The sequence below is a fragment of the Thunnus thynnus genome, chromosome 7, assembly GCF_963924715.1.
Source record: "Thunnus thynnus chromosome 7, fThuThy2.1, whole genome shotgun sequence".
NCBI classification, from domain to species: Eukaryota; Metazoa; Chordata; class Actinopteri; order Scombriformes; family Scombridae; genus Thunnus; species Thunnus thynnus.
Genome location: NC_089523.1, coordinates 22,376,142 through 22,390,843, shown reverse-complemented (window position 1 = coordinate 22,390,843; position 14,702 = coordinate 22,376,142). Strand labels below are relative to the sequence as shown.

Here is a 14,702-nt window from a genome sequence, read left to right as displayed (position 1 = left end):
AAAAGGAAAAGGCGTTTCAGGGCCAGGCCAGAGAGACAGGTGGGAAATGACAGAAATACAGACAGGAAGAAAAGATATGCTAACATGTATAACACTTACATAGTGCTTAATTCTGCGTGTTTTAAGTCAAATTTAAGACTTTGTAGAAGGATAAAATATTGCAGAATAGTATTGTAGTAACCAAGAAGAAGGGATTAAAGGAAAAGTTCGACATTATGAGAAGATCAATACCGCTCTCATGTCTGTATGATAAATTCAAGGTAGGGCTGCAACTAACGAATATTGTCACTATCAATTAAGATTATTTTGTCGATAAATCTTTTTGTATATAAAATGTCTGAGAATAAGGAAAAATGCCTGTTTTTAGTTTAGTTTAGAAGTTTTTAAGTGTCTTATTTTGTCTGAACTACAGCCCAAAACCCAAAGATAATCAATTTACTATAATAAATGACAAAGAAAAGCAATAAATCATCACATCTGAGCAGCTGGAACAAGAACACATTTTGGCATATTTGCTTAAAAGACGACAATTATTCGATGATCAAAATAGTTGTCCATTCATTTTTTGGTGACTGACTAAACGATTAATCGTCTAATCGTTGCAGCTCTAATACAAAGCAACCGCCAGTGGACAGTTAGCTTAGCATAGCATTAAGACAGGGGGAAATAGCTAGCTTTGTTCTGTACAAAGGTAAAAACATTCTACCTACCAACAGCTGAAGAGTAAAAACAATACTTTGCGATGTTACGAGGGGTTATGAGCCGGATTATTTTGTGGTTGGGACCAGTAACGTCTCCACTGGATGAAATAGTCCGGTACATTACTCCTCTAAATTGTTTTTATACGCAAGTTTTTTAACAGATTGAACAAACAAGATGTAACATGTTAATAAGTGAGCTTTAGAGGTGCTGGTGGGTAGATGTTGTTACCTTTGGGCAGAGCCAAGCTAGTTGTTTCCCCCTGTTTCCAGTCTTTGAGCTAAGCTAAGCTAACCAGCGGCTGGCTGTAGCTTCATATTTATCGTTACAAACACAACAGCTGAATCAATCATCATCAAACTCTTGGCAAGAAAGCAGATAAGCCTGTTTCCCAAAATGTCAAACTATTCCTCTAATATGCATCAATATGCATCAATATTACTACCATAAATTTAAAAAAAGGGCCCTTGGGGTATTGCATAGGATCCTATGTTTTCCAGGGCTCAGGAAACATAGGCTGGGATGGTGAGCCATCATAGTACCTGAGATGGAGTGTTCTATCCGCACTGTACGTTTGTAATTGGTTGAAACGGATGAGTTTGTGTCAATAAAGGGATTGTAACGATCTGGAGAATCAAAAATAGTGTTGGTAAAAGAAGAACAGGTTTCAACTTAAAAGCTCTACGGCATTGTTACAACACAGAACCAAACTGCTTATCAAAATAGGGGATGAAAGTTAACTGTGAAGCAAATGGGCGTATGGCCTCTATAGGGGGGACATGGAGGGTTCTGGTTTGGTAATTAAGAGAACTAAAGAGGCGTTTTCACTAAAAAAACAACATAATTTGAGCTTGGTATGGACTGCAATGAGGCGCACTGTACAGACAAGACAAGAGAAGAAAGAGACTTTACACCTTAGACAGCTAATCAACATTTAAACTACAGCAGCACAGTAAACATGCCAGCTAGTCATGCTTATACAGAGAAATGAGCAAGAAGAGCGAGACAAGACTTTTTTGAGGAGAAACAAAAAAATGAGTCGTTACCACCAAACATTTCATGACCAGATGTCCTAGAGGGAAAGCTAACACCGTCTGAAGACACGACAGGTAAGTGAGTGGCATCGACAACGAGTTTTGAGAGGAAAGGGTTAAGGTTTGGCATGGAATCATCTCCAGCTTCAGCAGAGGTGAAAGGATCTAGGCAGGCAAAGAGGAAAAAGAGAGAGACAGAAAAAAGAGTGGAGAGGAAGAGGTGGGCATCAGAGTTCAGACAACTAAAGAAAAGAGAGCATGCAGAACAGGTCACCAAAGTCCAGAAGTACAGATGTTGGTTCTTTACCTGCCCACGCTGTCGCCACTGGAAGCCCTGTTGAGCCGGACTGCATGGACGGCTGGAAAGTTGACTGCAGGTCGAAGAGGTCGCTCTCCATCTTCACGGCACTGCAGACAGAGAAGAAGCATCGTTTTAAACCTACATATTCTCCTTACTAATATGTTAATCAACCCGTAAATGATTTATTATTTATAAACACTTTAAAAAGGACTTAAGGAAACTCCAAAGCATTATAAACCAAAAATTTTTAAAAACCATAGTTTTACATTCTAGCAGAAATCATAACGTTTCCAAAGATACCAAATATGTCAGTCTGAATTTTGGGGAAATATCTATAAAGTAATTTTCTCGATTAATTGTTGATATATAAAATATCAACAGCAACGATTAGTCGATCAAGAGAAAATCAATCAGCAATTATTTTCATAATAAAATAATAGTTTTAGTCATTTGAAGCGATTTGAAGCTTTTCTGTGTCGTACATGATGGTAAACTGAATTTCTTTGGACTGTTGATCAGACAAAACAAGACGTTTGAAGACATCACCACTGTCTGTCTAATAAATTCTAGCTGAAAATATAACAGACAAGGCAGTTAATCGATTAATCAAGAAAATAATGGGCAGCTTAATTGATAATGAAAATTATCGTTAACTGCAGCCCTAAAATTTCTTGTTTTATCCGACCATTACTCCAAAATCCAAAAATATGAATCATTTATGACGCAGAAAAGCAACAAACTGTCACATTTAAAGAGCTAAAATAGGAGAATATTTGGTATTTTTGCTTTAAAATCAGCTGAAATGATTACTTGATTATCTAAATAGGTGCCGGTTAATTTTCTGTTGATTGACTATTAAATTAACTGAATAGTCTGAAGTTTCAGCTCCAAAGTGACTGAAAAATGCAGTTAAACATCGGTAAGATTTTAAAAACTAAACGTGTTTTATATTGTTCTGTAAATCCAGCCAGTACCCATTAGAGCAGCTGGGTGTAGAGAAGAGGTCGATGGCTGGCGCTGTGCTGATAGTGCCCCCGGTGGTGGAGATTGGTGATGTATCAGTGGTAGCGAAGGAGGGCCTTTTGGAGAGCTCCTTGAGCCTCTGTTCCTGAGCAAATTAAGGGAGTCCAGTTCAAACATACAAGCAAAATTGACACTGCGAAAATCTTTTTTTTCAGCGTGTGTTAAAGTAAACCTAAGTTTGTTTTTTTCCAAATAGCAAAGCCACCTTCAGAGCTTTGAGTCGGGCCTGTTCCTCTTCCAGAGCTGCTTGCTTCTCCCGCTCATCGACTTTAGTGAAAGACATCCCCGTGCTCGCCAGCGACGACACTGCGTTTGACAGAGTGCTGGCCCTGCAGGAAAGATACAAATTCACACTGAATGCAGCGCAGATAAAGCTATTACTTATTTAATAATGCTTCATATCTTCCAGGAAGAAGACATAAGGAAATGCAGGCTCTGAGACTCAAGGACAATATAAGAGGAATTACATGAGATTCAAGCGTAAAATAGCGACGGGAGGATTAACGTACCTGCTGGCTGCAGTGGAGTCTTTGACTTTCTTGCCCTCTAAAGAGGCCAAGTGCTGCTCCAGAGCTTCAAGAAGGCTACTGGGAGCCTGTCGTGACAGAAAGCACACAGTCAGCATGTTGCGGAGACACAGAAAATGAAGTCTGAATGGATAACAAGACCATAAAGGACAGTGGTGGGCAACCAAGCTAGAAACGAAAACACTATACACCACAAAATACACCACACTCTTAAACCTACAGCCGATTCATATATATGACTGGGAGGTTTAATTTCGCTCCATATCTGCAGGTTATCTACCAATTTTGGACTATTAGTTACCCACCACTGATCAATGACTGCATTCCAGCCAAAAAGCTACTTAGGATGAGAATAACATCTGTGTGGGATGACGGACAGCAGCACTTTCAACAACCTGGGCTGTTGTTGAACCGGGCCGTGTCTAAGCACAACGGGGCAGCCATTTTCACATAAAATCTACACCGGTTTACACCTCAACGTGACAAAAGTGAAACAGAATTTACCACAGAGAGTGTTTTTTCCTTCAACTGTTTTTCACCACGATGTAGGAGACAAGAGTCAGAGCAGAGGCATGCAAAAAGACAACACTGAAGCAAGTCACGGACATACAAGAAGAGTGAAATGATAGTACTTACACAAACTGTGAACTAAAGTGGAAAGATAAGGGGGAAAATACAGAATATAAAGGTGGTGACAGTCAGAGGGGGGGGGTGCATTTTTGCTGCAGGTCTCTGGGGTAAAATACTTGTTGAATACTGGTGCCCACAGTCCAGCACAACAGTATGTGCTTTGAGCTGTCACTGTGTGCAGATGTACTGTGAGTGTACTGCAATCACACTTTTAAAACTCTTAGTGTGGACTTGACACCTTTATTTACTGTAGAAGAAGTAGGTGAGAAGAAGAAGAAGAAGAAGAAGAAGAAGAAGAAGGAGCAAGAGAAGAAGAAGAAGAAAGGAAGAAGGACAAGAACAAGAAACAGGAAAAGACCACCTCCTCTGGCAACATGCACTCTATAAGGAAATCATGCAAAGTGTCTCATTTGAAGGAACATTTGTGTCGGGTGTCGTATACTGTAGTTGGACTAAAGACGTGTTTCCACTACATGGTACCGGCTCGACTTGACTCTCCTCTTCTGGATTTCGTTTTCCGATGCAGATAGTAACCCCTCGATGTAGCTGGTTGCCAAAGTGACGTCATATTCACCGCAACACACATAGGAACATTGGAGGATATCAATAAGGGACGGTGTTGTCCACTCTCGGTATGTGGATGTTTTTACAGCAAGGAGACAAATTTTGTGGCCGCTATGGTAGCTTGGCTATTTAAAAATGGCGGGTTTGTGCAGGATGTCCCGTGTCGCGCAAGTAATGATTCTAGTGACGATTCACTCTGACCAATCAGTGTGCAGTGTTACTAAAAGTCACCTTTTAGTATCGGTTCAGCTCGCTTGGAACCTCGACGGAGGTAATACCAAAAAAAGTACCAGGTACTATCTACAACTTTGACCCCCAAAAAAGAACAGCTCCAAGCAAGTAGAGTCAAGTCGAGTCGGGCCGTAATATGCGGTGGAAAAATGGCAAAAAACAATGCTAATGGAAGAAAAGAGCAATTAGAGCTGGAAATAAGAGAAAGAAAGAAGGAAAAGCTACTGAGAGCTGATAGCCTGTGTTTCCTGATCGCTTTTGAGTGTCGGTGCTTACCTGAGAAAGGTCTGGAATGTCTCCTCGATCGATGCCCACCTGCTGTTAGATGAGAAGTGAGAGAAATAAGATACAATCTTTTCAGTACAAAAGAGAATTTCACTCCTGACAGACAACTGGTGCGTCTTAGAGAGAAAGATAAATATTTAGTGTTTTTTACCTCTGCTACTTTGAGGAACTCTGATATCCGGGTCATCCGGGTGAGAAACTTTTTGTAAATGTCCAGACCTTCTTTACACTGGGTCTTCTTCATGTCAAAGTATTTCTCTGTTTAGTGACAAATAAATGTATTTATTAAATTTTGAATGACCAACCACATAAAATATAAAGGCACAAAAACAAAGAGAAGGTTGAAAGTGAAAGAGGTCCATGAAGGTCTCACCAAGCAAGTTGATAATGCCTTCGTTATAAGCAGCAAAGAGCCTGATAGAGTCTTTGAAGAGGAGCATGAAGGCTGCGTTGATGACTCCATTAGTCAGCTCGTTGGCATTGACCTGAGGGAAAGCAATCAGCCAAGTTAGCACACAAGCTCGACATTTATCTTCAATTTGATGACGTACAAAAACAAGGTAGGCGGACTACGACGATGCATCTCCCGTTATTGTCAGCTTGCGGCAGCCTCCTTGCCGCTTTTTACTACACGAGTGGCAGAGCTGCAGGAGGCTTCACCTCAAACTCACATTGAAATCGAGGAGGGCATCCATCTGGTTCTGAATGATGGGGATGGTCTTGAGCAGCTTCTCTGTATTCATGGTCCTCATTACGCCATCCACTCTGCGTGGACACATGGAGAGAGTCAGAGGAGGAGAGGAGAAAGATGGATGAGAGGGGACGGAGAGAGGATAATAAGCAGGCGGTGTAGCTCCTGAAAAATGATAACAGACTGACTCCTGCTCCACACGTTGATTGATTTTCTTTTCAGGTTAAACCTTAAAAAAATCACTGAAATTGCAGCCTGACATTTGATTGGTTTGGAATATTTTAACTTTTTTTTTTTTTTTAACAAAGTAAGGCCTGACAATCAATCATTTAAGTCATTCATCATTGAATAATCCAATTACTGGCTGTTTCCAGCTTCTCTAATAGAGAAAATTGGCTGCTTTTCTCTGTTTTATTGAATTGTAATTTGACAATAAAGTTATTTGAACACATCACAAGTTGATGAAGAAATTGTGATGTGTATTTTTCTATTTATTTTTCACATTTTTCTGCCTAAACATTAGCTGATTAATCATAAAAAAGACATATTACTTGATAATGAAAAAAATATCTTGTTGCAGCCCAAGACAAACATTTTTTTCACATATATAAAAAAGCAAAATAGGATATTTTGAGTCTTAATATTGTAGAATACAAAAACTGCTTTCAGTCCTTACCCTCGCTTAACTTTCGTGAAGTCAAAGGCAACCTGTCTGTATGAAACAGCTTTCTCGTTGAGATATCGACTATACCTCCTGATAAATGTGGACATGTCATAACCTAGGGGGGAAAAAGAGGCAGTAGCAACGTCAGCGTACGTCATTTCTAACGAAATAATCTTTTAAATTGTGCACGAAGTAGGTGTGGCTGCAGGCTGGAGTACCTTGTAACCCACTTTTGTCCAAAAAATTACTGAGGTTGAATAGTGTATTCCTTGAAGCCAAGTACTGGACGAAACGCTGCATGAGGGGGGAAAAAATAGACAAACACAACACAACCAAAGTATTAATTAATAATATATTAATGCTCAAACAATCTGCAGTAAATTTGCCTCCTAACCAGTTTCTTGTGTTGTTAGAGGATAATCTAAATATGGTGTGTCTCACCTCGTTGCCATAGACCATGAGATGGTGTGTGGTGATAAGCGACTTAAACACGACCACCCAGCTGGTGTTGGTGGTTCTCTCAAACAGCGAGTCAGCCAGTTGGGGAATGTTCACATTCATCTCGTTGGTGCAGTGGATCAAATCTGAAGAAAAAAACACAAAGTTCATAAAACCACGAGGTTCAGCTGATCATTGTAAGGCAGTTTATTTGCAATGACCAATCAAAATCAAGATTCTTGTGCAATGTGGTGATGTGTAAATTGTCCACAGCTGCCATACACATCCATCAAAATGACATTACAGAAGAATAATATGCTTTGTCTTATTTCTTTAACATTTTCAGCTACTGTTTTTCACCTCTATCAGAGCTGCAAGAACAACAATTAGTCGATTAATCAATTAGTTGCCAACTAGTAGGCTAAATTAATCGCCAACTATTTTGATAAACATTCAATTAATCATTTTGAGTCTTTTTTTTTTTTTAAAGAAATTATGTCTAAATTCTCTGATTCCAGCTGATCAAAATTTTTCACTTTTCACATTTTCACTTTTTTAGTCCTCTATGACAGTAAACTGAATAACTTTGGCTTGTGGGCAAAACAAGACATTTTAGGACATCATGATGACATCATGATGAGCTTCCGATATTTTATGGACCAAACACTAATTGACTAATTGAGAAAATAATTGTTAGTTGCAGCCTTATTATGAAAGACAAGGTATTTGGGTATTTCTGTATCTTCTTGTTTTTCAAGGTTCAATCAAAGATAGATTTCTTAAATAATAATTTCTAGTTATGTCTTTGACTCTACATTACTGATTTATCTTTTTCTTAAATTAAATCATCCACCTAGTTTAGATCAAATACTGTATGAAACAGAAACAGTCCTAATCAAAAGGATATTGAGGTTTTGAGTAAAGAGCACTGCGATATCTGATTTTGTTAATACCACATTATTGTCAATGTGCTTCCTTAAATGAACTGAAAGGAGGTTTCTGAAGATCTCACAGAGAATGCAGATTTGTCTGTTTGTTTTCTATGCTGATAAACATTTCAAACTTAATTCAGAAACCCGCTTTCATCTATAAAGATGCTGTTAGTCACAGATAACCCCATGCGTGTTGAATTTAGTGTCAAACAGGCGTCATGCGGAGCTGGTGAGCAGATAAACACCTGCTGCTGCCTTCTACGACTAAAGAGAAAGGTGACCACAGATGCCCAAACAAATTTTTGCCAGCCTGAGCCAAAAGCTGATGTGACTCATGCTTATGTGTCCTCCACAGCAGGTTACATTTGTGCAGCGTGTTCAATTTGGAAACCTTTAAGCAGCATCAACAAATCCCCCTAAAAATTTCCACACGGACAGCTTCTCAGTCTAAATTTTGAAATGGAGGTTTTTCCCGGGTTCAGTCAAGAGACTACTGAAAAGGTTTGAGTGGAAAATGCTTTTAAAGCCCTCAGAAATGAAGAAAATGGATTTTAAATTCAAGTACAGACCACAGCTCCTCTTCACAACTGTAAACCTTCCTGTGCCATGAAAAATTCAGAACCAAACTGCACTATATACCTGAGTTATAACAATGCATTTACTCTGTTCAAAAGTATGTTAAATATGGATGTTTTCTACATAGAATTTGAAAACTAAAAACTAAAATCATCCTTGTTTTAGTCCCACTGCAATCAGAGATCACTGCTGTCGAACTGGATGACAAATCACAGCTGTGAGTGACCAACATGGAGTGCAGCGGATGAAGATGTAAACCATCCATGTTCTGTGCTGTCCCACTTCTTCTGCCTCTTCACACAGCTCATATGTTCATTCTACATCCATGTGCTCGATGAACGATGTTAGCCCATCGGTGCTAATGACCCTGCCATTCACGGCAGTCATCTTTCTGACGGGGTAATTGGGCCTCCCTTTCTGTCCTATATTTGACTTTTCAAAAGGCGGGGGACTCTAAGTAGGACAGGATAACCTTCCAGAGAAGCAGCAGCGGTTAGCATGGGTGGCTGCACTGCTCGGAGAAGAAGAACACGACGACGACGACGTAGAGGAGACGAGCACAGGGGAGGAGGAGGAGGAGGAGGAGGAAGAAGAATATGGGGGAGGAGGATGAACTGACAGCACTGTCATGTCACAATCAGCCTGCTAAATATTCGCAGTGACTGACATTACTGTTTTCTAACCTAATTAATTCATGGGACACAAACGTATTCATGTGACAGCCATGACGATGCAAGATGATGTTGTGTTGTACTGTGTGCGACAATTCAGCTGTAATTTAAAAAAAAGTCATCATGGCAGCTGGGCTATATGGTTAAAATCCATATAAATTACAATCAATTAATCAGTTATTTTGATGTTCTAAATGTTTTTAATTTGTGCAAATATTTTGTGTTTCACTGTACGTCATACACAACTCTTCACACGTGTGAAACAAAAAGGTCAAAAACTAGTTTCATTAGTGTTTAATTTGCTTGAAATGACTAATTTAGATACAGTATCACTTTGTGCGTTATCATATTGTTATAATACAACTCTGCTTGAATTTCAAAAACCAAAGCGATCATGATCTTTCACCAGATAGTTCCTTATTTTAATACAATTTATCCATTTTTTATGTATTTTTAGGCCAAATTCTCATACAACAGCTTGTATTTAGACAGATTTAAACATTTGACAACTTTTTTTTAAATAAGAAAAGGAGTTTTGTAGAGAATTGTATTTATATATTTCTCACAGTAAGGTACAATAACAAACAAGAAATGTTGGTACCTACACAAGGTATTATACTGGAACTAGTATCAAACATTTTGAAATAGCTGGAACAATTAGTCAATTAATCGATGGACAAAAAGTTAATCTGCAACTATTTTGATAATCGGCTAATCAATAAAGTAACTTTTCAAGCAGAAATGCTAAAAATTGTCTGTCTTCAGCTTCTCAGTTGTTTATCTTCTCAAATAAGACATTTGAAGACGTCAACTTCACCTCTTAGAAATTGTAACAGCCATTTCTCACTGTTTTCTGACAATTTATACACCTATACAACTACCAAGAAAATAACTGTTAGTTGCAGCTCTGGATGCTACTTCACAATGAACTATTGCCAAACCCTTACCATGCATAAGGTTGTGTGTCAAACCTCACTACTGTCATGGTCCTGATTGAAATCTGTCTGTAGCGGTGAGTATCAAGAAAATTTGAAGCACCAAAAACTGGCATTGCATGTCAGAGCTGTAGTCTTGTATGAAATAAAAGTGTTCCTAATTTCAATCATAATTTTGCCAATTTTTTAGAAAAGGTTCTTCTTCTTGTTGTTGTCAGGCAACATCTGACTTTTAAAAAAAATCAAAAACACATTTATATTACTGAAAGTAAGGTAATGAACAAGTATCTTTTTGATACTTTGGGGACTGAAACTCAGATATTGTATCAGCACTGCTCTCAAACATTTCAAGCAATATCCAGCCCTAATTATTTATCATTTGATCCCCATAACTCAGGTAAAGTAGAGATTAGTCAAGGGGCCTTTGTTGGATGTCATTCTCCATTTCTCTCTCCCTTTATTTCCTGTCAACTGTTTAATAATCATAAAAACAATCCTTAAATTATATAGTCATACGAAAGTAGTTGCTTATATTCTGTCAGAGCAGGACATGGAGATAAAATTAAGTTGACAAACAGAATCTAAACAAACTTGCTGCTGTGCTTGCCTCATCTACTCAAGCCTCCTCTATGTTTCAACACTAAACCAGAGGACACCATGTTATTATCTATGTGTATATACAGCAGGCTCCTCTCTTCTCGAGTCTCACTCTGCACAACTTTCACTCATCTCGGGGGAGTCGTCTGAGCGGCACAACAGGTGTGGAACCTGCAACTTTAGACCAAAATGTTCACTACAAGTAGCTATCACTGCAGGTGAGACAATCACATCACCTGAAACATTACCGACAGATAAAATACAGTATGCAACTTGTTCCCGGACTGTTGCTGAACTCTTATGATGACGCAGGCCCTGAATAAAACCACTTTCATCACATCCATCGTGCATCTGCAAGTAGCAAGATCGATATACAGAAAATCTACCACTGCATCTGTAAAGTACAGACACACAGTGACTCCTCTGACTGAGTGCATCAGACTACGCTCACACGAGGATTTAAGCTCTTATGCTGACGTCAGGGTGTATCCAGAACAGCATAACACTCAGGTTGATGCCCTGGTGAGAGCATGAAAACTCCTCCTGATGCCTGAAATAAAAACTAACTATACTGTGATTGTGTTTGCCCCTTTACAGTGTCAACCCATTGTGTCTGATGCAGCCAGCATCACATTACTCCATCATTTCACTGTGTGGCTGGCCTGTGCTGCTGAAACACTCAGACACTTGTCCTGCTGCAGGTGCACCAAGATGGGAGATGATTGCAAGCATTCCTGTAAATGTTAATCAGGGCCTGTGAGAGCAGGGGCCCACTTGTTCACACTGATTTATTATTATCTTTTAAAAAGGTTTCCCTGTTAATGTACTGACCCATAAATATGTATCCACATGTGTTGCCATGTAGGCTTCACATTAAGTTAAAGCTGCCATTCAATACGAGAAACATTAAGAGTCTAGCTAGTTTGACAGCAGCTAATGATAAAAACTGACAAGAAAATCATCTGTAAGTATCTATAAAAAGCTGCTACACCTTTAACAACCTCTTAATTATGTGTAATAGCGTGTTAACAAGGCCTGACCTCGATGTTAAAATAAAAAAAATAATAATCTCCTTGACATGAGCAAGCAGTTAGCATACATGCTAGCATGCTAACATCCTGAGGCTTTGAGGCCTTGTAGCTCCACCATCGCCATACAACTCACTGAGGAGCAGGAGGAGGTTGCGGTGATTTTTCAACTCGGTTTAAACATACTCACAGTCCAAGTGTTTCTTTTTCGGGCCCATTATTTCGTGAGTGGTGGCCTTGCATACTGTTTTGGACACGGCGGATCCCGTCACACTGTGCTGGGCTGCAGTTATCCTGTCCGTGATGCTCTGGCCCGACATCTTCGCTCACTCACTGAAGGCTGCAACAAAAGACTTTGTAGAAGAAATGTACGCTTGTCTGTGTTTATCTTCGGATATGTGAGTTTTTAAAAAAAAAAATTAAAAAAATAAATAAAACATCCACCTCCTCCGCAACCTTGCCGGACCCCCCCTGATTTTTTTTTTGGTGGAAATTTTGGTGGAAATTAAAAAAATCTAGGCTATGGCAGACGCGGACCAGGGGAGGGCGGAATAAACAGAAGCGGAATCTGACAACAACAACAATCAAAAAAAAATGTTATAATCTCTCGCTTCTTGTTGCGCCGCTCGCCTCAAGTCCAAACTGTGTCAGATTTAGGGGATGCGGTGATTACAGGGTCCACTCGCTGACTCATCCGACCCGGGCTTCTGTCTCGCTCTCATCCCGATGTGGCACACCGGATCCCTGCCTGCCTGCCTCCACCGCTCCGCCGCTCCGCCAGTCGCCGCCGCTCCTCCTCCTCCACTTGCCGCTGCCGCCGCCGCCGCCGCCGCCGCTCGCCTTTAAAAAAGCGCTATGAAAGAAAAGACCACTGACTGAGGAGGGGAGGAAATGGCGGGCCTGCTTTGCTGCGCTCTGCTCTGAGGTGATGAGGGGGAGAAAAGGCTCACAACACCGCCCTGCAGACCCTGAATCAGATGTTACACCGCTGACTTCCCATAAGGCCCGCTGTGGCGCAGGTGTAACTGACCGCAGTCTAGAGATGAGGAGGAAAAAAAAAAACGGAAAAAAACGCACAAATGCTCAATCACAGGAGCGCCAGAGGCCTGGATGAGAGTATGAAGCCTGTATTGATTGAGGAGTGGACACATGGAAATAAGAGCAGGCTGCAACAGGCCTGACAGTGTAGGAATGAGCACTTTTTTCCCTTATTGATGCTATATTTTCTTACAGGAAATACTGTGGTGAAATCCTAATGACCATATTATATGATGGCATTTTAAATTTCACTGAAATGTAATATCCATTTAATGAACACTGGGATATGGTGTCTTGACAAAATGTATATACAACCCAGGAGATATCAGGGTTTTGTTGTGTTATTATAGTGTGACATTTTGATTTCAGACTAACTTAAAATATATATATATAAATCAGAGATTTTAGGTGCTTTTCCCCCATACATCCTGGTATGATAATGTTAAAGAGTAAATTCAGAAAAAAAAAGGAAAATTCACCAAAACTATCCAGTGGCAGCCTAAACAGTGCCCAATGTCCCTGTATGACACAAACCAAAACTCTCCCATAGAAGTTAAAAAGCAAATGTACATTTTTAATTAAGGAAATTTAATATATTGCACTTTTTAACCAGAGGGCAAATTCAAAGTGCGTTACATAAGACATAAAAAGACTTTAAGACATGGCATAAAACAGCTGAGGTGATGAAAAAGACATTAAGTAAAATTACATAGAGGAAAAGAAGAAAATTGAAATCAGATCCATCAGGTGAGTTAAAATTACAGTTCAGTGTAAGATATGAATGAATAGTCGAGAATGTAATTTAATAAAACATAATGGCAAAAGAAGTTGGAACAGTTCTAGATACGTGTGGTATATTAATAGAAAGTTAAAGTATAGTATATTGAGACTTCTGATGCGGTGAGTCATTAAAATATAAACATACATATAGTTGCCATGAAAGTCTGTAAATCCAAATCAAGAAATGATTCATTTTACCGTGTTTTTTCCAAAGTATTATATTTTTGCAGTAAAGTCATTTCACTCAAAAGTAGAGATTTTTCATTTTTATAGTCTTGTTTCCTTAAAACAACTGCTGATGTTCAAGAGAAGATGCCCCCTGATTTCCCAGAAAATATTTAGTTGAGGCCTAAATATAAACCTGATGTCCCTCTTTGAATCCACACAGATGTTTTAGTCTTATCAGGATGCAAAAAATGAATTCATTAAACAAACAGGTGTCGAGTGCCAAATTTTGCAGGTGTATTGATGCATGTAAATCCATGAGGATAAAAAAAAAAATCTACAATGTCACACATTTAAAAATGTAGATAAGTTTCTGTTTTGCCATTAAATTTCTCCTTAACAGCAACACTTTAGTTGGAAACAGAGCAGAATGAGGCTGCAGCTGTTCTGCAGTGTGACACAGAGAGCACAGGGGGGCAGCATAGTGTCATGATTATCTCCAAACATCAAGAATACAGTCTTTCCCATTTATGGATTTAGTTATCAGCCTAAATTTTGATACTTTAATGAAACAGAATCTAAATTCAGACGTTCTGAAAAAAAAAAAATCCTCTGTAAATAATTCAGTCAAATTCATCCAGTTCTTTCTTTCAGTTTTCAAAACAACTTAAATTGGAGGCTTTATTTTGCTGCATAAATATTCATTACAAGTCAGTTTTAAATCACGATAATTGACTTCATCTTTTTTTTTTTTTTTTTCAAGCAGCAACACATCAGATGTTGGCCTGATTCTTTTGCCTCACAAATAGTAAAAAATAATGTATTGATTTAATTTTTTATTACTCCCCACTAACAAATAAATTTGCCTTATTCTCTGTCTACTTTTATATTCC

General features: G+C 39.0%; 1 protein-coding gene across 11 annotated transcripts in view; it reads right to left on the bottom strand.

Annotated features, from left to right (window-relative positions):
• The window catches only part of picalmb (phosphatidylinositol binding clathrin assembly protein b), a 21,167-nt gene extending 8,238 nt beyond the window's left edge, over positions 1–12,929 (bottom strand). For 3 of the 11 annotated variants that reach the window (XR_010928994.1, XM_067594982.1, XM_067594984.1), the window contains exons 1-12: positions 12,017–12,923; positions 7,091–7,233; positions 6,868–6,943; positions 6,662–6,764; positions 5,966–6,059; positions 5,668–5,779; positions 5,446–5,552; positions 5,286–5,327; positions 3,567–3,652; positions 3,263–3,386; positions 3,009–3,142; positions 2,041–2,141 (exon numbers count right to left, since the gene is read on the bottom strand). Coding sequence is in view for 9 of the 11 variants with exons in the window: in XM_067594982.1 (XP_067451083.1) it covers positions 2,041–2,141; positions 3,009–3,142; positions 3,263–3,386; positions 3,567–3,652; positions 5,286–5,327; positions 5,446–5,552; positions 5,668–5,779; positions 5,966–6,059; positions 6,662–6,764; positions 6,868–6,943; positions 7,091–7,233; positions 12,017–12,146 (1,252 nt within the window). In the remaining 2 variants the exon portion in view is untranslated. Of the gene's footprint in view, positions 1–1,236; positions 1,899–2,040; positions 2,142–3,008; positions 3,143–3,262; positions 3,387–3,566; positions 3,653–5,285; positions 5,328–5,445; positions 5,553–5,667; positions 5,780–5,965; positions 6,060–6,661; positions 6,765–6,867; positions 6,944–7,090; positions 7,234–12,016 lie in introns of those variants that run through there. The other 8 variants (XR_010928993.1, XM_067594979.1, XM_067594987.1 and 5 more) reach the window with 7 other exon arrangements.
• Positions 12,930–14,702: the final 1,773 nt, after the last annotated feature.